Source organism: Ambystoma mexicanum, chromosome 4p (assembly GCF_040938575.1).
Source record: "Ambystoma mexicanum isolate Mex_15411 chromosome 4p, UKY_AmexF1_1, whole genome shotgun sequence".
NCBI classification, from domain to species: Eukaryota; Metazoa; Chordata; class Amphibia; order Caudata; family Ambystomatidae; genus Ambystoma; species Ambystoma mexicanum.
This window is the reverse complement of record NC_090927.1, coordinates 488,944,367-488,969,709: the sequence shown is the minus strand read 5'-3', so window position 1 is coordinate 488,969,709 and position 25,343 is coordinate 488,944,367. Positions and strand designations below refer to the sequence as shown.

Genomic DNA, 25,343 nt, shown 5'->3' with positions numbered 1-25,343 from the left:
ACAATCCCCAACCTTCCCATAACACCCCCCCCCACCCCGTTCGGAAGAGAAGTCCATGTTCATATGTCCTCGGTATCGATTAAGAAGTGAAGAAATCTGTTATTTTTATATTGTGCGGGCACCACTGTGCCATATAGTCTGATTGGAGATATTCTAGTACTCCTCCCCATTCTTTTGTGAAGGCACCTTGTGTTCCTTGGCTATTGTGTGTTATCTTTTCCATGGTCATTTGGGACCAGACCTTATATAGCCATGTGTATAGCAATGGTGGATCTTTCTTCTTCCATCCCTGTGCGATCGTGACCCAGGCCGCTATGACTAGGCTCATGAGACTCCTCCTTGCGCCTTAGTGAGTGTTTTGGCATGATGTCCTTTAAGTCCGCAAAGCCAGAGTTTTTCTGGGAATCATTCCGCTTCTGGATATATCTTCTTTAGTTCGGATATTACTTCTGTCCAGAAGCCTTTGACCTTTGGGCAGTCCCACCAAATGTGTCTCCACGTGCCTACTTCCGTGCAGCCTCTCCAGCAGCGGTTTGATGTGTGTGGGAACATGCTATATAGCCTCTCTGGGGTGTAGTGCCATTGTGTAATAATTTTAGTCCACATTTCTCTGGTTTGGGCAGCTTGGGTTAATTTGGGGATATCGGCCCATAGCGACTGCCACTGTTGTGGTGTGATGTCTTCTCCCAGTGTTTTTTCCCATTTTTTCATATATGCCCACTTTATGTCTTCCTCCTGCGTATTTATGAACTTGTAGAGAGTGGAGACTAGTTTTTTGTCTCCTGAGTTGGTGAGGAGAAACTTTTCAAAGGCGGTAAGTTCCCTCGTCGCTGCGTGTGTTATCTCGGGTGAGGACAGCCAGTGTCTGAGCTGTTCGTATTTATATCTATCCGCATTTGTGAGGTTCCATAGTGTTTTGCAGTCGGCGAAGGATCTCAACTCCTTGTCCACGAACATTTCCCCAATTTTTCTACAACCCGCTTCCTCCCAGTTCTCGTAAGCGCCTTGCTCTGTCCCTGGTGGGAACTGCGGATTCCTGCAGATTGGAGAGAACGGGGCTAGAGCGGTGGTAATGTGCCCTTTCCGTGTCTGCTCGTCCCAGGCGTTCAGTGTGGCCTTTATGGTCTCGCTGATGCGCAGGTTCGGGTGCCTATGTTGCTTTGACTTCCACAGCAAGTCCTCCAATGGTGTTCTTGCGACCTCTCTGTCCTGGGTCACCCAGATCGTTCGCTGATTGTCTCCCAACCATTCTTTCAGGATCCAAAGTTGTGCCGCTTGGTAGTAGTTCTTAAAGTGAGGGAGCGCCAGGCCCCCCTCTTTGGTGTGAGACGTGAGAACTGATCTGGCTACTGGGGGGTTTCGTATTCCAAATGAACGACGAGACTGACTTTGCCAGTGCCCTGAAAAAGGAATTTGGGATCACAATCGGGAGGGATTGGAAGTGATATAGCAGTTTAGGGAGGGTGTTCATTTTTATCGATTGGACTCTTCCCCACCAAGAAATATTTAGGGGGCACCACCGCTCTAGCTCTTTTTGTATTCTTGCCAGGAGTTGGGGGTAGTTTCTTTTATATAGTGCCTCTACCTTCTGTGTGAGAGTTATACCCAAATATTTTATGCCTTCCTCTGCGACTTTTAGGCCAAATTGCCCTGCTTCTCTATTCAGTGTTTCTCTGTTCCCGGTTAGGAGTAAAATTTCTGACTTTTTTTTGTTTATTTTTAGGCCCGATATATCCCCGAATGACTCTAGTAGGTGGAATGCCGCGGGGATGGACTGGGATGGGTGTTCGAGTGCCAGTAGCATGTCATCTGCGTAGGCAATTACCTTAGCTTGTTTACCCGCCATCTCGATTCCCTTGATTTGGTCGGATTCTCTAATTTTAATTAGTAGTGGTTCTAGGAACAGCGCATATAGAAGCGGCGATGAAGGGCAGCCTTGTTTCATTCCCCTAGAGATTTCCACCCTCTCTGTGACCACCCCATTTACCGCTATTCTTGCCGATGGGGAGGAGTAGTTGGCCTTGATCATATTAATATATTGGTTCCCGAATCCCATATGTGCCATGGTTTTGAAGAGCATTGACCACTCTACCCGGTCAGAGGCTTTTTCTGCATCTAAAGATAATAAAACTGCAGGGGTGAGGGTTATGTTAATTTTTTCTGTTAGGTGAACTAGCCTTCTTGTGTTGTCGTATGTCTGCCTCCCTGGTATGAAACCAGATTGGTCCGGATTAATTAAGGAGGGAAGCAGTGGGGAAAGCCTGGCAGCCAGGATTTTTGTGTATATGTTTGAGTCTAAATTGATCAGGGCAATCGGTCTGTATGAGCTTGGGAGGGTGGGGTCTTTCCCTTGTTTGTGGAACACCAGTATTTTAGCTTCATTCATGCATGGAGTAATATTCCGTCTATCTCTAAAGGTGTTTAGCAATCTAGTGAGAAAGTGGGTGAGGAGGTCTTCATATTTTTTGTAAAATGGGGCAGTAAAGCCATCCGGGCCTGGCGCTTTGTTGAGTGGGAGATCTTTTATTGCCTTCTTCACTTCACTTTCCGTTATCTGGGCCTCCAGTTCCATTCTGGCGTTTTCAGGTATTTTTTGAAAGGGAATTGATGTCAGAAATCTGTTTTGGTCTGCCTCATCTGGGTGTTCAGTGGCATAAAGGCTCTGGTAGAACTCCCTGAACGTGTCTCCTATCTCTTCGGTGCGCGTCAGCAGATCCCCTTGTGCGTTTTTAATGTTCCCGATGGTCATTGTTTTTCGCTTTGACGAGAGTAATCAGGCTAGATATCGGCCTGCCTTGTTAGCTTTTAAATAGTATCTCTGTTTGAGGTATAAGAGGGATCTCTGGGCTTTCTTGCTACGGAGGAGTTCAAGTTGCCCCTCTGTGTGTTTAAGTGACCTTTTTAAGTTCCTGGTGGGGTTTGCCAGTAGTTCTTCCCGGATTTTGGACAGCTTCTTTTCCAGTTCCGTTTCCCACTGCTGTGATTGTTTATCCCTCGCTGCTTTGAGGGCTATTAAGTGGCCCCTGATTACTGCCTTGAACGCCTCCCACACCGTACTCAGGGCAGTCTCCCCTGTATCATTGTGTTCGAAGAATTCTGTGATCTTGTCCCTAATGGATTCTCCCATCACTGGGTCTGACAGTATCTCCTGTGGGAGTTGCCACCTCCAGATTCCTTTCTCTTTCTTTGGGGTCGACAGATCCATCCAAAGGGGTGCGTGGTCAGACAGAGAGATGGGTCCCAGTTCCATGTTTTGTATTTTACCCAAGTTCCCCACTGACACCCAGAAGTAGTCAATTCTTGACATTGTATTATGGATGTGTGAGTAACATGTATATCCCCTAGTTTGACCTTTGTGTTCTCTCCATGAGTCGCACAATCCCATACCCTCTATCCGTCGTTTAAGTCGTTCCGACGGGGCGCCTTGGTGGTGGGGCCCACCTGTGCTCCTGTCAATCTGGGGGTGCCAGGCCATATTAAAGTCCCCTCCTATGATTATTTCACCTTTCGCATACTCCTCCAGCCTCCCCATCGTGTCTCTCAGGAAACCGTCTTGGCCCGTGTTTGGGGCATATACGGAGGCTAGTGTCCGTGTGGCATTGTGGAGTTTGATATTGGCAAAGGCGAACCTTCCTTCTTTGTCGGAAAGTTTGTCGATCAGGGTTGCTTCCAGACCCTCCTTAACTACAATCATCACCCCCGCTCTCTTCTCCGCTGCATTGGATTGTGCCAGTATTTCATAGCCTCTGAGGCGAATTTTCCCCCTATCCTGTGCCTCAGCAAGGTTTTTAAAGTCCAAAATGCAAACCTAGCAAAAGGTAGTTCGAAGAGGGCTTACATTCTTGACAAGCAGAACAGCAAATGGCTATTTTCTAGTCTTTAAGATGCATGAGGATATAACCAACGTTGGAGACCCTGTTAAAGGACTTGCTAAAGGGACACAAGCAGCAGCTTGTGTCGGATGTATGAAGGGGGGGGGGGGGGTTGCTCTGGACATCACACCAACAATCTGGTGGAACTTTTCATATTAAGTTAATCAATACCCCCCCCCACAGTACCTTTTGGTTTGAAGGGATCTTTGTGTCTGGATTCTCCTCGATGTGGCAGCGCTGGACCTGACCTCCGGATTTCTGGTCTGATGACGAAATGCAGTATAATGGATGGGATCTCTCAGCAGCAGTGCTGAGGGAGGAATTCTCTGGCACGTATTTCAGCAACTTTTCTGGCCACTCTGTGCTTTTGCCACCTTTTCTACAGCAGCAACAAAGGACGAGGTTCGCCCGGACAATCTTCATTGGATCCTGAAGTCCTGCACTCTGTTTTGGAAGCTTGGACGGGTCAGATTGTGTCTCTGGAGGTTCACCTGGAGCTCAGCAAAGACTTGGATGGATTCGACCTTTCCACAACGATGCACTTCAATTGAGTCGGAGGTTTCCTGGTATTGGCGTTCCGTAGCTCTGGAGAGGCACAGCACCTCTGGAGATGCTCTGATTAAAGTTTATCGTGGGACTGGTTGTTCCCACCAGTTAAAGGGAATGGGACCTTTTTGGAGTTCCTGTGACACATAAAATGGTTGCAGGACAGCAGTGGTTGCTTCAGTGTTGCAAAGGGTCTTCAGGCGTCTGTGGTTGTCTTCTTCGGTTACTTCATTTTTCCGTGGTCGACTTGCCTTTTGACCTCACCTTTTTATACAGTTTCAACACACACTCCTCTGCAATCTCTGTCAGCACTTTAAAGACAGGGGCAGGTGGCTATCCAATCGGGACAGCCTGACCCCCAGTGGGAGCTCGTACCATTCAGGCACTCAGGCAGACAAAGAGCAGGGGAGTGAAACACTCCTCCCCCACTTCCTGCCTTCGCAGACACACTTGAGCCTAGGCAGGGACACCCAAGGGTTCCCGCTAAAGGCAAACTCTCGCACAGGCCTCCCCCTCCCGGGACTGCAGAAGAAGGGCAAAGAACCATGTTAGTAATGGCAAAAAAGAAAGGAGCCACCAAGTTAGTACTTGGGTGACCCTATTCGGCACAACCGTGGCTATCAACAGAAATTTACATAATTGTTGGTAGAACACGTCCCCTGCTGCCAGCCATAACTAGGAGATGGTCTATGTGACATGAGTCACAGGAGCAGAGATAAGGGGGATGCTAAGTATTCCCTTACCTCTGGCATTAGTCTGGGCAACCCGCCAGACCATCGTTCTTCGCCTGCCGAGCCATTACAGAAGGGGAAATACCATATGCAAATCAGGTATGCCCCTCAGAACTGGATTCCATTTATTTTACCGTTACTTTTACATCTGATCATATATTCTATGGTAGAGCAACCCCAATAGACAATATATCTTAGGACACAGAGTTTAAACCAGTATTGCAGAACTTCACGTTTTATCAAATTGTGTTTGGACGTACAGTATCCCCTGTTAGGGATACAATGTATAATGTTTTAATGTATTTTATTTTCTACAGTTGTACAAAGCAAATTTTAAAATGCTGAATCCCAGGTCCACATCATAAAAACATAATCACTTATTAAAACAGTACATCAAAAATGTAAAACAAATCTGCCTTGGAAGGGAAAAATTGTAAATACAACCTTCCAAGTTCCCTCCCATATAAAGCTGCCAGATCTCATCAGGTGAGAGCAACATCTGTATACCCGCCCTTCTGAGCGCAATTAGCCGTAGGAAATAAAGTGCTTCACAGCCCATTAAGGGGTATTTTGCAGATTCAACACAGTTTTCTCTAAATAATTGGCATTGCCGTTGGTTCCGGGGAATGTTTTGCCGGCCCCAGTTATCTCATATGTCTTTATACTGTTGAACTTGATTTTAATGTAGTCCCAGACCACATAGTTCCTGGTGAAACTCTCAATGTATCCCGGTGTGCCAGTTTGTGTGTTAAAGTATTTGAGAAAGCCAGATGCCTGAGATTTGCTCCCCAGCTTAGTTATACATTGCTGATGTGCATCTGAGTGCAAAACTGACTTTATATAGTTCTTAAATGTACCAAAAGGCCAGCTTAAAGGCTGGTTGAGTCCCCTCTGCAACCAAATATTACCAGCAGCCTTAATTTGGATATGACATGGCATTTATAACGCACCTATAAACAAGTGTTTCGAGGTGCGAAATTTTCAGAATATTACTGTTTGACATGAGCCTTGCTCTGGATTGGGTGACCTAGTGCAAGAGACCCAACAAAGAGCCATTTGAGGAATTGGAAATTTCCCAGAATAGTGACATAGAGCGCATTTGCAGCTTTACATTAATAGGCGTTAGATTCCAGATAAGGCATTTCAATGGACACACGTGGAGGAAATCTGAGTAGTCTTCTAAGAGGTTTTCCTTCTAATCTTACAATATAGATTTATTATAAGTGTTTCTTTGAATGTGCTTTACTAACTGGGTTTATTGTTCTTACCTACAGCTCACATCTTCCTCTTAAGCTAAGCCTGACTGCTCTGCCTGTCTACCAAGGTCTCGGAGTAGTACAGACTGATACTAAGAGAGTGGGATCTACAAATCACTGGGATAGCTTACTAAAGTCGTACTACCAAGTAGGACTTTAGGAAAACTCCCCTAAATCTACATTAAAGGTAGCTTCAATATGAAATCTGCGCTGTATCAAAGTGACCAAAAAGGCGATGACCCTAGAATAAGTGCACACGTCTAATTATAATGTAAATCCATGATCAGCACGCAGAATTGTAAAGACGTTAATGTCAGTTTTCCATTCAAATCCATCTAATACGCAAATGTGTTCATTCATAGCCTAGCATCTTATGATAAAGTCAGTAAATATGGAAGTGACATTGACACACTTTTTACCCTTTTCCAACAGTGTTTAAAACAGTATGTTGAAATATTGATCAAGGAAGGTTTAGAAACTACAATAAGCTGTCCTGATTCAAGATGCCCGAAGCATGGCCATTTACAAGAACATGAGGTAAGGGATCTGAATGAAAAGGATATGTAAGATCCTTTCTGCACCTAAGCTGGAAGGAGGAATAACTAGTTTGTTCACTGTGTCCTCAGGAAAAACTCAAACGTATAGTTAAGAAATTTCCCAAGTCATGTTTATTTGCTAGCAATAGTCAAGACATCTTATCAGGATTTATTGATAGGAAGTGTGTTAGGAATGCAATTAAAATCATTCTGCAAAAATGAATACTGAAATGGAGAGGAAAAATGTTTTACTGAAAATGACTAAGCTAAAAGTTAGACAGCAAATGCAGTCTTACATTATTTCCACTTGTTCTGGATGATTTTCATTTGGGTGATAAGTACCATTCAAAGTGACATAATTGACACTTCTTTTTAACTTGAACGGACAGCAGGTTTGGGTCCAGAAGACCTAATTCACCTAATCTATCAAAGTCAAAGGCCGTCAAGTAAATCACTTCCCAGTAGGAAGGGTGTGTAAACCCAGAGGAACTACTACTATTTTAGCACTATCACAGGATGGCTGAGTGGATGTTGACCTATTTTGATTTCTACTTCTGTTACAGGAATCTCCTTTCCATCAATGTTATATAGTTCCCCATAGAGGGGTCTGAGGGTAATGTAATGATTTTCATCTCCTCCTTGGTTCAAAGGGTTGATTACTTCTTGAGAGATCCTGGTCACCTGTGACCCTGTATCTACGTTTGCCAATAGGTCATACTGTCCATGTATCTTTCTCTTGTGTTTGATTTCATGACTGTGATCTTGGACTACCCACCACGTGGGCATTTTCCTCCAGTACAGGTGGGGTAGTCAAGGACTCTGTTCTATTAGTGATTTTAAAATGCATTTTTATTCCTACAGGGAATGTTCCAGGTCACTGTTTCTTCTTGGCACGCAGTCCATAGAAAAAGTGGAGATGAAGGAATACATTATTTGTTTCGGTCTCAGTTGAATTTATTTTATTTTATTCTTTTAGGGCACATGTCTATGGTTTCTAAGATAAGCGTTTTATTTTTAATTGGTACTTTTTTTTTGTTTGAGTTGTTGTTCTTTTGGAAGTGGCAATGCATCTCTGAAAGATAACTCTTGGCTCCATCTCCAATAAGTTTCCTTCTTTCTCAGATATGATTGTCGCATTGCTTTCTTCATTGGACTTCACTTTTTTGTTTTTATTTATTAGATTTTGTTTCAAGGAATGTAGAGGGGTCACTATTGGCTTGTGCCAATTTTTCAGCAAACTCAAGGGGTGGGGGAGCGTTTTTACAGGGCACAAAAGAAGCTTCATCTAAGGCTTGGAGTATCTTGCCAACTGTAGCCCCTTTGCTTCCTATCATTGTCCACTGTGACATGTTAAACCAGATTGGCCAATTTCTTAGAGAGTATTAGAATAAGGATTTCTATGTTGAGATCTCATCATTTGGCCAATGTTCTCAGTAAATTGTTTTATCTGTTGCTCCATTTGAGAAGTCTTTTCTCCACCCTCTTGACTTGGGACAGTGTTTAGTCATTTCGAATGGATTGTGTCCTCCCACGTATTCCGCTTCTTGGATATTCGTATCGCGCCAATTTCGCTGGTTCAGAAAAAATATTTTCAGCAGAGGGCGCTGTGCACAATGTTGTGGCGTCTATGTCCCTCGAAGGCCGCTGTACTGTGTCAACGTCACCAGTAGTATAAGTAGCTTGTGCTGCACCCGTTGGCTTCAGTTCTGTTTTTCCGATAGCTTTGCTTTGAGTACTAACGGTGTGCTTAATTTTTCTTGTGAAAAATGTATTCTTCGACTACTTCTACCCCTAAATCGGGATTTAAAAAATGTCATGACTGCGGGGCAAATATGTCGATAACAGATCCTCACTGCGTGTGCCTTTGGTGCTTGGGTTCCGACCATTGGACCGACAACTGCGGGTCCTGTCAGTCTGACTGAAAAAGCTCTGCGGGAACGCAGAGGTAAATAGGCGGTGGGGAGGGAAGCTTCGAAGTCTACTTCGAAGAAGTATAAAATGTCTGGTGAGTCTAAGGACTCCACTCAGCATAAACATTCAAAGAGGTCCCGATCAAAGAGTCGGTCGAGAAAATCTTCGTTGTCTTCTTCAAAGAAGGCCAAGAAGAGATACCATAGGTCTCCCTCTTCGTCATTGGATACCTCTACAGAGGTTATAAAATGCCCGTCTAGGTGGGATTCTCCTAGCAAATGGAATGCTTTTAGGGAGGAGATGTTGTAGATCTGTGAGAATGCAGCCTCAACCCCCTCCAGAGCCACGCAAAAGCCAGACCCCGGTCACTCCTTTGGATGACTCAGGAAGGTCAAAAACGACTTCGGCAAAGTCAGTGGTAAATCAGAGACTCGACATGCTCGACCCGACAAAAAAGTGTCGAACGTATCGACTCGTGAGTCGAGTCTGTCTCAGATACCGGTGAAGAAGCAAAAAATGTTGACATTCGGTGCCGATTGCTTCAGAGCCACAATCAAGAGATTTATCGAAGACGCCCTTGACGCTGTCGACAGTAACTTTTTTAAGTCAATGTCCTCAATTTATGAAGAGGAAAGTGCTTCAGATGAGGATATTTCTCCTAGGAATGAGGTTTGGCACTAGGGAGGTGCCTAAAGAACTAATTAACCCTGAGTCAAAAATGAAAGATCTCTGTGACTCCCTCCACTCTGCCAGTGGTCTTGATACATCACCAGAGTTGGGTTTTGGTAAACCTGACCCATCAGACCCTGCTGATCCAGGGTATAGAAATCTTATGAACAGCGTTGCTGAATGCATCGGTTGGAGTAGGGCTTCACCAACTTTCGAACAGGATGACATGATGGACATCCTAGACCAGGGTCCCCAAAAGATCCAATCTTACCTTTTCATAAGGCCTTTCAGAGGAAGGTGGTAGCTAACTAGGAAGCTCCAGAATCTGGTCCTGCGGTCAACAGGAATTTCGCTAGGAAATATAGACCCTCAAACAGTGACCCTGACTATCTCAGTAAACATCCTATGCCTGAGAGTCTGGTAGTCCAGCCTGCGACTAGAAAGTCTGCCTATCCCTCTAATCCCCCCCCCCCAGATAGGGACGATAAAAAAGTGGACGCATGGGATCGCAAGGTTTTTACCTTGGACAGCATGGGCCTGAAGTCCACTAATTTTACCTGTACCCTGGCTAGGTTTACTTGCACCCTGTGGGAATGTGTTAGTATTGCGCTGATCATATTCCAGAAGGCGAGGAAAGGGATGGCTTTCTGAACTTGGTTAAGGATGGCAAGCAGGCGATGGGAGAGTGTCTCCAATCAGGACTGGATACTGCTGACAGCATTAGCAGATCCGTGGCTGCAAGCACTGTACTACGCAGATTTGCCTGGTTGAGAAAGTCGGGGTTTGCACTGGACGTGTAGGCCATGCTACTCAACATGTCCTTCGACGGCTCAAGGTTGTTCGGCAGCAAGGCAGATGAGTCTGGAGAAGCTGCAGACCTCCAAGGCAGCAGCTAAGCCCCTTAAAGCCTCCATTCGGCAACCTCAACAACCTGATTCAGGCTCATATTCCTGAAGGAGGTCGTTCTTTTGGCTTCTATTACTCATTTGGTAGAGGAAGAGGACAGGCCGCACAAAGAGGGCGAAGAAGATTCCCTCGTGGTGGAAGGACAAGTTCAAGATGGTAACCCTTTCTCAGATCCTTCAGACTCTCCAACTCCAAGACTGGTTGGTATCATTGTACCTTCATGATGCTTACTTTCATGTGCCAATTCATCTCAAGCACAGGAAGTACCTGAGGTTCACGGTTGGCGGTTCTCACTGTCTGTTTCGAGTTCTGCCATTCTGGCTGACCTCCGCCCCGAGGGTTTTCACCAAGCTGATGGCGGTAGTGGAAGCTAGTCTCAGGAGAGTGGGTATTCACGTCTACCCCTACCTGGATAACTGGTTGATGAGGGCTCGTTCAACCGAGTAAGCCCATGAACATCTCAGTATCACCTGCCACTCCCTACACAGACTGGGCTTCTCCCTCAATTACAAGAAGTCCCATATGATACCATTACAAAATCTCCAGTTCATCGGATCTTGGATACTTCCTTGGGGAAAGCCTTGCTTCGCGAGGTGAGAGCTCAACACATTCAGCTGATGGTTGTAAAATTCCAGAATACCCAAAATCTTTCGGCCTGTGATTTTTTTGAGGTTGCTTGGTCTCATGACGTCCTGAATTTTGCTGGTGCCAGAGGCCCGATTGAGAATGAGATCACTTCAATGGGCTCTCAGAACTCGGTGGTCCCAATTTTCAGGGAACATTTCAGATCCTATGCAAGTTCCGAGTAGAGTTGCTCAAGACCTAATTTGGTGGGCTTGCGAGGACAACATTCTCAAGGGACAATCTTTTTGTCATTCATGGCCAGAGATAACTGTAGTGACAGACCCCTTACTCACGGTTAGGGAGCCCACACCAGCAAACTGACAATCAGCAGTTTCCAAACTACACTTCAACCTTTCAGAGTTGAGGGCAATCGGACTAGCACTGAAGGCTTTTCTGCCCTCTGTACAGGGAAAGAATATCCTGATAACGACAGACAACACATTGTGCATGTACTACCTCAACACGAGAGGCAGCGTAGGGTCACTACCACTGTGCAGAGAGGAAATGCAGCTCTAGTTCTGGGCAATACAAGAAGGAATCTCTCTGTCGGCAGTTCACCTAGCCAGAGTGGAAAACACAGCAGCGGGCGCTCTGAGCAGGCAAAACACAGTGGGCCTCATTACGACCCTGGCAGTAAGTTACCGCCAGGGCCGTGACTTTACTACGTTTACGCCATGGCGGTAAGGGGATTTACCGCCCCATTCCGACCTTGGCGGGGCGGTAAATCCCCAATCCCCATTTACCCTTCCCCATTCCCATTTTTGCCCCATAGGGCATAATGGGAGTGGGGAAGGCGTTAATTACGCCACCGTAAATTACGGTGGCGTAATTAACACCAAGTTCCCTTACCGCCATGGTTTTTTACACCTGCTAAAAGCAGGTGTAAAAACCGCCATGGCGGAAAGGGAACTCGTAATTGGCGGAAAGGGGTTGGCGCAGCTAACGCTGCCGCAAACCCCTTTCCGCCAGGGTCGTAATGAGGCCCAGTCTCCCATGAATGGGAGCTAGCTTAGGAAGTCCAAGAGGTCTTCACTCTTTGGGGAGCCCCTCAAGTGGATCTGATCGCGTCCAGTGTCAACCGGAAGTGCGATCAGTACTGCTCAAGGGAATTTCCTCCAAGAGGGGCTCTAGGTGATGCGTTCGTAGTGGACTGGGAATTTCCACTCCTGTACGGGTTTCCTCCAGTCCCTGTGATTCCTCACATAATCGGGTGGTTGAGAATGTTCAGGAAAACCATGATCCTAATTGCTTCGGATTGGACCAGGAGGACGTGGTATCCGGACCTTCTGGACATGTCCATCTGCCCTCCAATAAGTCTTCTACAAAGGGAGGATCTTCTCTCACAAGAGGAAGGTTGGGTTCTCCTTCCAGAGGTCAAGGCACTCGTCCTTCACGCATGGTTTCTGAGATATAAGGATTGGGACCTCCCGGATGACTTAATGGAGATTTTGCTTTCGGCCAGAAGGCCAGCAACCACATCCTTGTACCGGTGCAGTTGGAATAAATTCAGTAACTGGTGCAAAGACAAGAATGTGGACCCTTTTCAATGTGGCACTCCTATGGTGCTCTCTTTTCTGTTGCATCTGGCCAATCTGGGGCTCCAGACCTGAACAATAAAAGCATACCTGGTAGCGCTTTCCATCTTTAAGCGCTCCTCTGAAGAGGTTTCCTATTTCAAGAGTCCATTAATTGTCCAATTTCTGAAGGGACTTACTAACGTGTGCCCTCCAGCCCCTCTTCATGTCCCTGCTTGGGATTTAAATCTTGTTTTAAAGTTCCTTACATGTATACCCTTTGAGCCTTTACATTCCTGCTTGTTAAGGCTCTTTACACTGAAAACTGCTCTTCTTGTAGCACTAACATCAGCACGCAGGGTAAGCGAATTGCAGGCTCTTTCATGCAAACCTGCTTATACTACTTTTCATAAGTAGAGTTAAACCATAATTCTTGCCGAAAGTCGTTTCTGACTTTGATTTGTCGCAAGAAATAATACTCCCAACTTTCTACCCTCCTCCTCATTTGGGCAAAGAGTAAGAAAGGTTGCATAATGAGTTTTTACATTGCGAGAATGGCAACATTTCGCCATGATGACCAACATTTTCTGGGTTATACTGGTCCTAAATTAGGACTAGCGGTAACAAAACAAACTATGTCCTGGTGGATTACACTGGTGTTTGGAGAGTATTAAAGACTTGCTGGAAAGGACCCGCCGGAATGGCTTCCAGCTCATTCCACGAGGGGCATGGCAACTTCTGCAGCTCTTCAACGGGGTATCCCCGTAATTGAAATTTGCTCAGCTGCAACTTGGGCGTCAATTCATACCTTTGTTAAGCATTACTGCTTAGACTCCTCTTCATCTCAAGAAGGCTTTTTTGCCAAGGCAGCCCCCCATTCCATTCATGATAAATTTAAATAGTTCTCCCTCCTCCAAATTGTCACTGCTTTGGGAGTCAATCAAAGATGAGGAATACGTGGGAGGACACAATCCATTCGAAGAACAAGCTACTTACCAACTAGTAACGTTCTTTCAACTGAATGTTCCTCCTATGTATTCCTCATCGCCCCTCCCAGCCTACTCCACTGTACAATTGACATGATTTACACTCTGCCTTTCCGGAGAGGTTGCAGGGGTATGCCTGGTTAGTTCCTCGAGTTATGGAACGAAAAACAGAACTGAAGCCAACGGGCGCGGCTTGAGCTACTCATACTACTGGTGATGTCAACACGCTACGGCGGCCTTCCGGGGACATTGACGCCACAACATCATGCACAGTGCCCTCTGCAGATATTTTTTTTCCAAAGCAGCAAAGCTGGAAAGATACGAATATCAAAGATGAGAAATACATGGGAGGAACATCCAGTCGAAAGAATGTTACCAGTTGGTAAGTAACTTGTTCATCTCTGTTACTCCTTTGGAACTTCATGATTTACTCTAGGAGAGTATGGCTGATAATTCTGATAACTATTTTATGTATTGCTTGGCCTCCACTCTCCGTAGTACTATGGTCTGTTATCCTGCAGCCGAGGAGGAGAAAGTTGTGGTAAATGGTTCACTGAGAAGGTAATTGGTTTCTTTCCAGGGAGAAATTTTTGTTTAGATTCCCTTGGCAGCTTGAACCGTGGTTCCAATTCTCTTTCTGGTGGAGGATTCTAGCCCAGGACAGGCCTAGAACCCAAGTCTTTAGCCTCGGATGAGTATTTTGCCTTCCAGGTGGAGGACTAGTCGATTGACTTTAAACACTGTCTTCCTCTGCCTGTTAGTTTCTTTAGCAGAGGAGTAAGTCTTTGGCCCACCTTTCACTATGTCTAACGGAGGAGTATCCTTCACCGCAGCTACCTTAGTGACGGTTGGAGCAGGCATTTGTTTGGGGTTCTTTTCTTTGTTTTTGGGTTCTGCACCTCATAAAAACGTGTAGCTTTGATGATGCAGCATTCCAACAATCCCAAAGCATCAAAATCGTGGACTGGGTTGCAACCTATTTCAGAAGGGCATGGAAGAAAAGTAGTTTTAAAGTCCCCCCCCCAGACCCATTCGCTACCTGTTAAGAAAGTTGGACAAATGCGCACTTGTGTTCTTAAGCAAACTTGCAATGGAGATTATTCCTCAACACATATTAAGTCATAGGCCGTCTTCCTGGTGGTTTCAAAACTGCTGCCTTGCAAGAGGACCATTTATATTTATTTTTGTATTTTAGGGGATTAAAAAGTCAATTTTTTTGATTCAGTATTGTTTTGGTAATTTTTTAATCCAAATTAGGCTATTTGTTTTACAATTCTAATTGTTCCCAAACAGAATATTTTGCATTTTGATGTCAATGGGTTATAAGGCATTGTGCGGCCTTATTCTGTTTGATTGGGTCTTTCACAAAATGTGATTGTGGTTTTCTTTTTCTAGGCCTTCTTTCTTGAGTCCAATTTTGCTCATCAGAATCTAACCTGGTTGTTGATCTGCCTTTTCTGCTTAAATATTTTTTCTCCTGTTATAATGACTTTAGGAAGGTTTCCTAGCTATATGATGCAAGTGAGCCCTCTTTTCTCTTTTCTCTATTGTTCTTCTGAGTTATGGTCCCCCCCAAAATCCTTTTCGATGACTTGGATAATATGGTGTTTCTTTCTGGTATTGTTTCCTGTCTCCCTAGGGGTTCTGGGTTTCCCTCATAGTCCTTGTTGTAGAAAGGGGTTTTTAGAACGTCCTTTCTGGGTTTCATTGCTTGTTTCTCAGGGTTAGGAGGTGGGCAAAATGGCCTGTGTTGGATCATAAGTTGTTATTCTTTTTCTCTTAAATCAATTTGATACCTTTCTTCATTGATTGGCTGTTTTGCAGCACTCTCATTTCCTATTCTGTCCACTTGTAGTAATTAGGTGGGCCCTCTCCTCTTGCGCTTCTTGTTACATTGCAGCTTCAAAGGTTTCGGGCACTGATCGGTCTCTGCTACCAGTCTGTGGTGGTATACTGCCTTGGTTATACCACTATTTTTTTCTTGTTGCCACAATCCTCGCAATTGGTGGCGGGTCACTAGCAACAATGTTTTTTCTCTTACCCTGTTGGTTATATGAGCTGATAGCTTTCCTTATCATATGCACCGCCCCATGGAGGGTCATAACCCTCTTTTTCAATTTGACTAATTCCAACATAATTTTCTCACAACAGTTCCCGTATGCTGACCTTTCCTCTTGGTCTTTCCCACCTTTGGGTGCTGCACATTGAATTTTATTACCATTACTACGTTCCATCTGGCCCTCCATAAGTTTGTCTTCTAAATTATTAGTGCTGTTGTGAGATTTCACACCATCAATAGGGGGGGGGGGCGGTCTGTAGGATTGTTGAATATTGTGATTCTGTTAGAGATGGTTCCTACCAAGGAATTTCATATTTCTCTAACAATTCATCATGGCTGTTATTCTTCCTATGCGTAGTGGACCCTAATTTGAATGTAACGTCAGCAGAGATATCAAATGTTGTCTGCCTTTCTTCAAAATGTTGATTGTAAAGTTGCAGTACCATAGCTTATTGTATATGTAAAAAGGAGATCAATTAAGAGTCTGCAGACAATATATTGCACTTTCTGCTATTTCTTTTTTAAATCACTTTTTATTTTATTAGCCCTAAAAATTTTGAAGTCCTAATAAGCTTAACTTTTAATTTGATTAAAACATGGGTTACTCCTACTTTGCATCCTGTTCTATGGTTTTACATCTTTGGTTCTTTCTTTTTAAATGAAGGTTTATTACTGTTTTTTTTTGTTGATAGTAGTTTAACCTTTAGTGTTGCTATATCCTTGTATTCTTCTCCTATCTTCTTCCTGTGCTGTTGGTATTTTTTAAAAAATTGCTATCCAGCAAACCTAAACCAGTTCCTCCCATACTTCAGACAGAATGTGAGGATTACTTGGGAGGTGTATTAGCTGGTTCTGGAAATTAATCAAAGGTAGATTGGAGAAATATCAACTGTAGATTGGAGAGCAGAACTTGTAGTGTGAAGTCCAACCCAATTTCGCACTGGATTATAAGCGTTCCCCTGTGTACATAAAGATTTGATTTCTATTGGGCTTGTCCACCTCAATCGATAATTAAACTTTGCATCTTTAGGCATTTCCAACAAAGTGGCATATTAGTCAAATTGACCTGGTCCTCGCAGAAAGGCTACCAACATCTTTTTATTATCTTGCACTCTGAGGTAAGCATAAACCAAGAAAAGGGGTGAGAAGCTGTATAAAGCTTTTGACATAGGATTAAAAGCTGTCCGATCTGTTCCCGTTCTTCACAACAACAAAACAAAAAAGTTTTGAAAAAGTGATGAGCGAGAATGGAGGGTATATTTGGAAGATGTACAAACCCGGGGACCAGGCCCAGAATGGTGGGCACAGCTTGGAGCAGGGAAACGGAGGTAGAGCAGGGAATGAGGACTAGCGCTGGAACTTCAGCTTGTAACATGGAAAGGATCGAGGACATACTTTGGATCGGGGACATTTGTGAAAAAGCACAGCAGGGACAAGACAAAAGATAGTGTACATTGCAGGGGATAGAAGGAAATTGGCGATTGTGCATACAGTATCTGGTTTTGAGTAGGCTAATATTGGGGACATAGTGGGGGTACTGAATGCCACACAAAGATAAAGTGGTTAAACCCCTACTAAATTACACAATGAAAATGTTTGTCTGTTTGTGTGAAGAAAGGAGAATCTGTATGTGTGACACGTAGATTAGCTTCGCCATACATACTCCACATAACGCTCACAACCATGAATAAATGCATGCATCTTGGAGAAAGGTTTTCTGCTCAATTTAAACACCCATGTAAGTGCATACAGACAACTGATCTGTTTGTATGTACAGATAAAACACCCAAACACAAATCTATGCAAACCCATCTAATCAGTCCCGATGTATGTGCACACCCACTGATCACCTATTTACAGGCATTGTATACAAACCTATTCAAACACTGTATCGCACCTCAAACGTATGACTAAACTCTGAAATCTGTGATATACAAAGACTCCAGCATGCACTGACCACCTTTATCAAGATGATGACATACATGTACTCATGTATCCAAACCCACAATCTCACATATCACCCACACTCCGTGATAAACGGACACAAATATTTTAATGTTGCACGGTGTAGGCAAAACGTTTTCTTTCAGTGCATTTTTTCACAAAGGCAAGGGTATTAACAAATAGGCAAAGATTGCTCTGGTGCTAAAGTGTTTTGAAAAAATACGTTTTTGACCTGTGGCTTTTTTCCCCATTACTAATATGATGCAAAAATGCACTTGCAATGGTGTTACGTGTTTGTAATATGTGCACTACTTTTGGGAGCAGTTCTGTGGTTGATGTCAATGTGTTTGGGTTGATCTGTTTAGATTACCATATAAAAACTATGAACATCATTTTCAGTGTAGTTCTCAGACACACTCACCCACATACCTCCACCACAAACTATACTCTCCCACTACCATGAACTTCCCCTGGCAACCCAACAACCACCTCCTCCAGATTTCCAAGTGCAGAATCGCCCCATATGAAATGCAGAGTCTTCTCACCCTGTGCCCCTCGTCCATGGATTACCCTCCCCAGTCACATCAGAGCTGCCCCATCGTACCTCACCTCCAGGAGGCTCCTGAAAACCTCTGACTTGTAGACCTGGGAGCCTCCCTTGCAGACTCCTCTCAAGGGCCCTTCTGTGACCTCTTGCCTCCTTTAATGGAGTTCTCCACTCCAGGACGCCTCCCCTTGGAGAACCTGATACCCCGGATGGCCGTCCAGCATCCCTCTCTGTTAACCTTTTGCTTTTAGTGTTCGCACACTGGCCTCTAAAGCACTTCGCGACCCATCAGAATGATTTGGCAACCTACAATAATTTGAAATAAATAATACATGATTGTCTCCATGGTCTTTCAGGACCAAGGATATTTGTTATTTAATGGATTGTATCATGACATGACAGTTATAGAAATGTTTTTCCATTTTTTACCTTTAATTACAGTTCTGTTGGTGTTTCCTAAGTAATAAGTGGGTTTAGGCTATATAGTTTGTTTAGAAATATTTGTAGGGACTACAGTTGTCTTGAAGTGAATGCTATAACCCCACTGTACGTTTCATATGCACAGTATCACACACTAGGCAATCCAGGTGTCTATCTTCCCTTTTGAGATTTTCCTCTGTGAGAGGTGGAACATAATGGCATCTTTTTCAGCATTTCTTTTCAAACAATTGTTGACAATGTGACTACGTTTGCCAGGCTCATAAAAATATATGTATCCTAGTGAGTCTTATTTTGTGATTATTTTATTTAGATTGAGTGCATGGTTGAAGTGGACATCATGGAAATGTATAAAAAGCTGCAGTTTGAAAGAGGTAAGCAAATGTATATTGTTTTTAATCTTCAACTCTTTTTTGATTATTTTAGTCAGATATGAGTTTGTGATTAAATCTTAATAGTTGTCCTTGTTACTTTTGCACATTAATTATTCTTCCACATGTGTTTCATCTGTAGCACCAGCAACCAGGTTGAACATGAACACAAGAGGAACCATCTGTTGACTGCACAGTTGATCTCACTGTATAGACTGATCTATTTATATATTGCCTTTTAAAATGCCTGGGCCCATTCTTTGTTTTAGCTGACTTTACATTCATGAAAAGTGCAGAATAGGGCATTTGCTGCACCACATACTCGTATGAGCAGCTATGTCTAAAAAGAGGGTCAGTTAAAATGATTTTCAATTGATGATTGTATGTATCACAAGTACATTAAAAAAACATCTCCCACATTTCTCAAAGTTCTGAAACAGAATGGTATTTTTCACTTGAACTTGCCACTATCTTGTGGTGTCTCGTCTCCCACAATAAAACCCTTAATATTCCTTTAGTAGGCTGTGAAATATTAAATGTTTAGTTTTGGCTGTTTAGAATTTGCTTGTGCTCCACCTCTAAGCTGAGTATTGAACTAGACAGCAGATAGGAGGGAGATGGCATGCGAGGAGGGATCTTTTAACCTCTAGGAGGTGTCTCCTGAAGGAATGCCACACCCACTTCTCTCATTCTAACTTAGCTTGAACCTTTCTTTAGTTTGCAAGGCTACTTGGCTCCTTCACATTCTATGGAACAATCTTTAAGTATGTTAACCATACCTAGCTAGAGATAACCAAGAGATGGTTAATGCCTCACAGCAGAGGTCTAGTAAAACCAACAACTCAATGACTCTAGCCAGCCAATAGAGAAAAGTTCCTGATAAAACAACAAAAGACCCAACCCCCAAACCGGTATCTGTTACTCAATGAGGATTGAGTATGAAAGGTCTGCTTCTCAAACACATTTATTTACATGAGATCAAAACCCTGAATCGCTGACCCATCCACGTGTAGGGTCTGTCCCTGGTTATCTAAAGCACAGCAAGCTATGACAAATAAAGCTCTCAAGGAACTACGAGGTAAATTGGCTGGGGAGGAGAAATCTTCGAAGGCCTCTTCGAAGAAATATAAAGGCTCCGCGGAGTCTAGTGAAAAGTCCCTACGTAAGATTTCAAGAAAATCTCTGTCTTCGAAGAAGGCAAAGAAGAGGTATCGATCTTCTTCTTCTTCTTCTTCTTCTTCTTCTTCTTCTTCTTCTTCTTCTTCTTCTTCTTCTTCTTCTTCTTCTTCTTCTTCTTCTTCTTCTTCTTCTTCTTCTTCTTCTTCTTCTTCTTCTTCTTCTTCTTCTTCTTCTTCTTCTTCTTCTTCTTCTTCTTCTTCTTCTTCTTCTTCTTCTTCTTCTTCTTCTTCTTCTTCTTCTTCTTCTTCTTCTTCTTCTTCTTCTTCTTCTTCTTCTTCTTCTTCTTCTTCTTCTTCTTCTTCTTCTTCTTCTTCTTCTTCTTCTTCTTCTTCTTCTTCTTCTTCTTCTTCTTCTTCTTCTTCTTCTTCTTCTTCTTCTTCTTCTTCTTCTTCTTCTTCTTCTTCTTCTTCTTCTTCTTCTTCTTCTTCTTCTTCTTCTTCTTCTTCTTCTTCTTCTTCTTCTTCTTCTTCTTCTTCTTCTTCTTCTTCTTCTTCTTCTTCTTCTTCTTCTTCTTCTTCTTCTTCTTCTTCTTCTTCTTCTTCTTCTTCTTCTTCTTCTTCTTCTTCTTCTTCTTCTTCTTCTTCTTCTTCTTCTTCTTCGCAAATCTTTGAGAATGCGGCCCGACGCACTCGAAGAAATCGCGTGAAGACCTTGCACCAGCTCATTCTAAGGATGACCGAGTAAGGTCGGAGACTAGATGCTCTAAATCTGGGGAGAAATCATCAAGGGTGTCGTCGAGAGAAACCTCCCGATACCTCATAAAAAGAGCAAGACAGCCCTATCGGTGCATAAACCAAAGGTGACATCAGACAAAATGGCGCCAGGTTCCAAACAGTCATTGACACTTGCGTCAAAGGTTTCCTTAACGCCTCTGTCGAAGACTTACTCGACACCAGTGTCAAAGGCTCCATTGACACCTTCTTTGACAGCACTTCTATTGAAAGCTCCTTTGACCTTACCGAAGCCAGCATCAACAACATCAACGCCATCAACGCCTTTGTCGAGGCCAACATTGATTCCAGCCCCAATATTGACGCATTTGGAAAAACCAAGGTTGATGCCCTCACACACCACAGGTAAAATGTTTTACCCTGTGCCAAGAAAATACTTTTTCCAAGTCTATGGCCTTATGAGGAAGAGCAATCCTCAGAGGAGATTTCCCCTTTTGGGGTCGTATATGGTACAAGGGATGGTCCTGAAGAACTAATTGACCCTCAGTTCAAGATGTCTGACCTCTATGACTGTCTCCGAACAGCTAGTGGTATAGACACGTCACCTGAATTGCAATTTGACAAACCTGACCCAGCTGATCATGCAGACTCGGCATATAGAAATATTATGAATAGGGCAGTGGAGTTCATGGGGTGGAACAGAAATTCACCCACCTACGAACAAAATGACATGACGGACATTCTCAGTCAAGGTCCTCAAAAGAATCCTGTTCCTCCTTTTCGCACAGCACTTAAGAGGAAGATTATGGGCGCATGGGAAACCTCTGAATCTGGACCAGCGGTAAACAAAAATGTTGCTAGGAAATATAGACCTTCATCCTCTCTGACCCTGACTATTTAACTATGCATCCTACACCCGAAAACTTAGTAGTCCAGGCAGCTACATCCACTAGACAATCTGAATACCCTTCTATTCCCCCAGATAGGGACAATAAGAGCATTGATGCCAGGTCTAGCAAGATTTTTTCTTCGAGCAGTGTGGCTTTAAAGTCAACAAATGTGACTTGCACCCTTGCAAGATTCACATACACCGTGCGGGTTTGTATTAAAGCGGCGGCTGAACACATTCCTTAGGGCAAGGAACGAGACGGCTTCATTGCAATTGTAAAAGCTGGAAAGGAGGCTTTGGGGGATTGCCTCCAATCAGTAGTGGAAACTGCTGATCGCATCCGCAGGTCCATGGCGTCTATCACAATGCTATGCAGGTTTGCGTGGTTGAGAAAGTGGGGCTTTGCACCGGATGTGCAGGCATATTTCTCAATATGCCATTTGACGGCTTGAGGTTGTTCGGCAGCAAAACGGGTGAAAGTTTGGAGAAGCTGCAGACCTCTAAGGCGGCGGCTAAGTCACTTAGCGCCTCCATACGTCAACCTCAGCAACACTCATACTCAGGTTCATCTTCCTGGAGAGGTCGTCCTTTTCGTTTTTATTTCTCATTTGGAAGAGGAAGAAGACAGGCTAGTCAAAGAGGACAAAGAACATTTCCTTGGGGTGGACGAGGAAAAGGTCCTCGATCAGCCCCAGCAGTGGCAACTGTCCCCTCAGCCGCTGCTGCAGCAGCCTCAAAACCACTCTGAGGCCTTGATCCACAAGACCCCGGTGGGAGGCAGGATCTCTGTGTATGAATGAATGGCGGGGCATTACTTCAGATGCTTGGGCATTGGGAACAGTGGGGTCAAGGTTACTGCCTTCCTTTTCAAAAAAGGCCTCAGGTCCATCTACCAGGATACAAAACTTGTCAAAATTCCAGATCCGCTCTTGAGCCAGGAAATTTTAACCCTGCTAGAGAAAGGTGCAATAGAACATGTACCTGTAGCAAAGAGGAACAAGGGTTGGTATTCCCCATACATTCTCATCCTAAAGAAGGACGAAGGATTGAGACCCATTTTAAGAAATGTGAACAAATTCCTCAGGAAGGACAAGTTCAGGATTCTAACCCTTTCTCAGATCCTTCAGGCTCTCCAACTCTAAGACTGGCTGGCATCATTAAACCTTCAGGATTCTTACTTTCATGTGCCAATCCATCTCAAGCACAGGAAGTACCTGAGGTTCGCGGTTGGCAGTTCTCACTATCAGTTTCGAGTTCTGCCATTCGGGCTGACCTCCGCCCCGAGGTTTTTCACCAAGCTGATGGCGGTAGTGGCAGCGAATCTCGGTAGAGGGAGCGATTCATGTCAACCCTTACCTGGACAATTGGTTAATCAGGACACGTTCACCCGAACAGGCCCAGGAACATCTGAGCAGGACCTGCCACTTCTTACACAGACTGGCCTTCTCCCTCAATTACAAGAAGTCAAATATGATACCATTCCAAAGACTCCAATTCATCAGAGCAGTCCTGGATACTTCCTCTGGGAAAGCCTCGCCTCCCGAGGTAGGAGCTCATCACATTCTACAGATGGTAACAAAGTTCCAGAATGCCCAGCATCTGCCGGCCTTCGATTTTTCTGAGGTTGCTTGGCTTCATGGCATCCTGCATTTTTCTGGTGCCAGAGGCCATATTGAGAATGAGGCCCCTTCAATGGGCCCTCAGCACTCAATGGTCCCAATTTTTTGGGGAATATGTCAGATCTTTTTTTGAAAGTTCCGCCAGGGTGGCTCAAGATCTTCTATGGTGGGCTTGGAAGAACAATATTCTAAAGGGAGAATCTTTTTGGCAACCATGGCCGGAGATAAACGTAGTGACTGATTCCTCACTCACAGGGTGGGGAGCACACACCAACGATCTGACAATCAGCAGTCGTTGGTCTCCATTGGAGTCCAAACTACACATCAACCTTTTAGCGCTGAAGGCCTTCCCCCCCCCCCCCCTCTGTACAGGGAAAGAAAGTCTTGATAATGACGGACAACACAATGGCCATGTACTACCTCAACAATAGAGGAGGCGTAGGGTCACTACCACTGTGCAGATAGGAAATGCAGCTCTGGTTCTGGGCAATACAAGAAGGAATCTTTCTGTCCGCAGTTCACCTAGCCGGAGAGCAGAACATGGCGGCGGACGCTCTGAGCAGGCAGAGTACAGTATCCCACGAGTGGGAGCTAGCTCAGGAAGTCCTTCAAGAGATCTTCACCCTTTGGGGAACCCCTCAAGTGGATTTGTTTGCGACCAGTGTCAACAGGAAGCACGAACTGTACTGCTCAAGGGAATTTCCTCCAAGAGGCGCTCTAGGGGATGCATTCGTAGTAGACTGGGAATTTACACTCCTATACGCATTTCCTCCAGTCCCTGTGATTCCTCACGTAATCGGGAGGTTGAGAAAGTTTAGGAAAACCATGATCCTAATTGCCCCGGATTGGGCCAGGAGGACGTGGTACCCGGACCTTCTGGACATGCCCATCTGTCCTCCAATACGTCTTCCACTAAGAGAGGATCTTCTCTCGCAAGAGGAGGGTCGGGTTCTCCATCCAGAGGTCAAGACACTCGGCCTTCAGGCATAGTTTCTGAGAGGCTGAGATATAATGATTGGGACCTACCAGATGACGTAATGGAGATTTTTCTTTTGGCCAGATGGCCAGCAACAAGATCCTTGTACCAGTGTCGTCGGAACAAGTTCAGTAACTGGTGCAAGGATGAGAATGTGGATCCATTCCTATGTGGTACACCTATGGTACTTTCTTTCCTATTACAATTGGCCAATCAGGGGCTCCAGATTGGTACAATAAAAGGATACCTGGCTGCGCTGTCTATTTTTAAGCGCTCCTCGGAATCGGTGTCTTACTTCAAAATTCCATTGATTGTGTAGTTTTTAAAGGGTCTCACTAATGTGTACACTCCAGTCCCATTTCAAGTGCCTGTTTGGGATCCAAATTGAGTATTAAAATTCCTTACATAGATTCCTTTCGAACCTTTGCATTCTTGTCCTCTAAGGCTTCTGACTTTGAAGACAATACTACTAGTGGCTATTACATAAGCCTGCGGGGTGAGTGAGTTACAGGCTCTCTCTTGTAAGCTTTCTCACACCATCTTTCATAAAGACAAAGTTATGCTCAAAGTCAAACCTTTATTTCTACCAAAAATAGTCTCTGGCTTTCACTTGTCTCAAAAGATCCCATTGCCATCTTTCTATCCTCCCCCTCATGCAAGTAAGGAGGAAGAAAGGCTCCACAGGCTGGACCCAAAAAAGGGCTCTCATCTTTTACATTTCTAGATTGCCAACATTTTGGCAAAGTGACCAACTTTTCATTGGATACACCAGCCACAAATTGGGCCTGGCAGTAACAAAACAGACCTTATCCAGATCGATAATTCTAGCAATTGGAGAGTGTTACAAGCTGGCAGGTAAAGAACCTCCAGATGGGCTAAGGGCTCATTCTACTAGGGGCATGGCGACTTCGACGGCTCTTCAGAGGGGTGTCCCGGTGCAAGATATTTGTGCAGCGGCCACCTGGTCGTCAATGCACACTTCTGTGAAACACTATTGTTTAGATTCCACCTCATCCCAAGGGGGTCTTTTTGCTAATGCCGTTCTACATGCGGTCCATAAGTAGAATTAATTAGTACTCCCTCCTCCAAATTTTCACTG

At 44.3% G+C, this 25,343-nt stretch overlaps 1 protein-coding gene across 3 annotated transcripts in view; it reads left to right on the top strand.

Moving 5' to 3' along the window:
* Window positions 1-25,343, top strand: part of RNF144A (ring finger protein 144A) — a 670,385-nt gene that overhangs the window by 385,706 nt on the left and 259,336 nt on the right. For all 3 annotated transcript variants that reach the window (XM_069606020.1, XM_069606018.1, XM_069606019.1), the window contains 2 exons: window positions 6,838-6,942; window positions 18,853-18,913. In XM_069606020.1, the coding sequence (XP_069462121.1) occupies window positions 6,838-6,942; window positions 18,853-18,913 (166 nt within the window). The remainder of the gene's footprint in view (window positions 1-6,837; window positions 6,943-18,852; window positions 18,914-25,343) is intronic.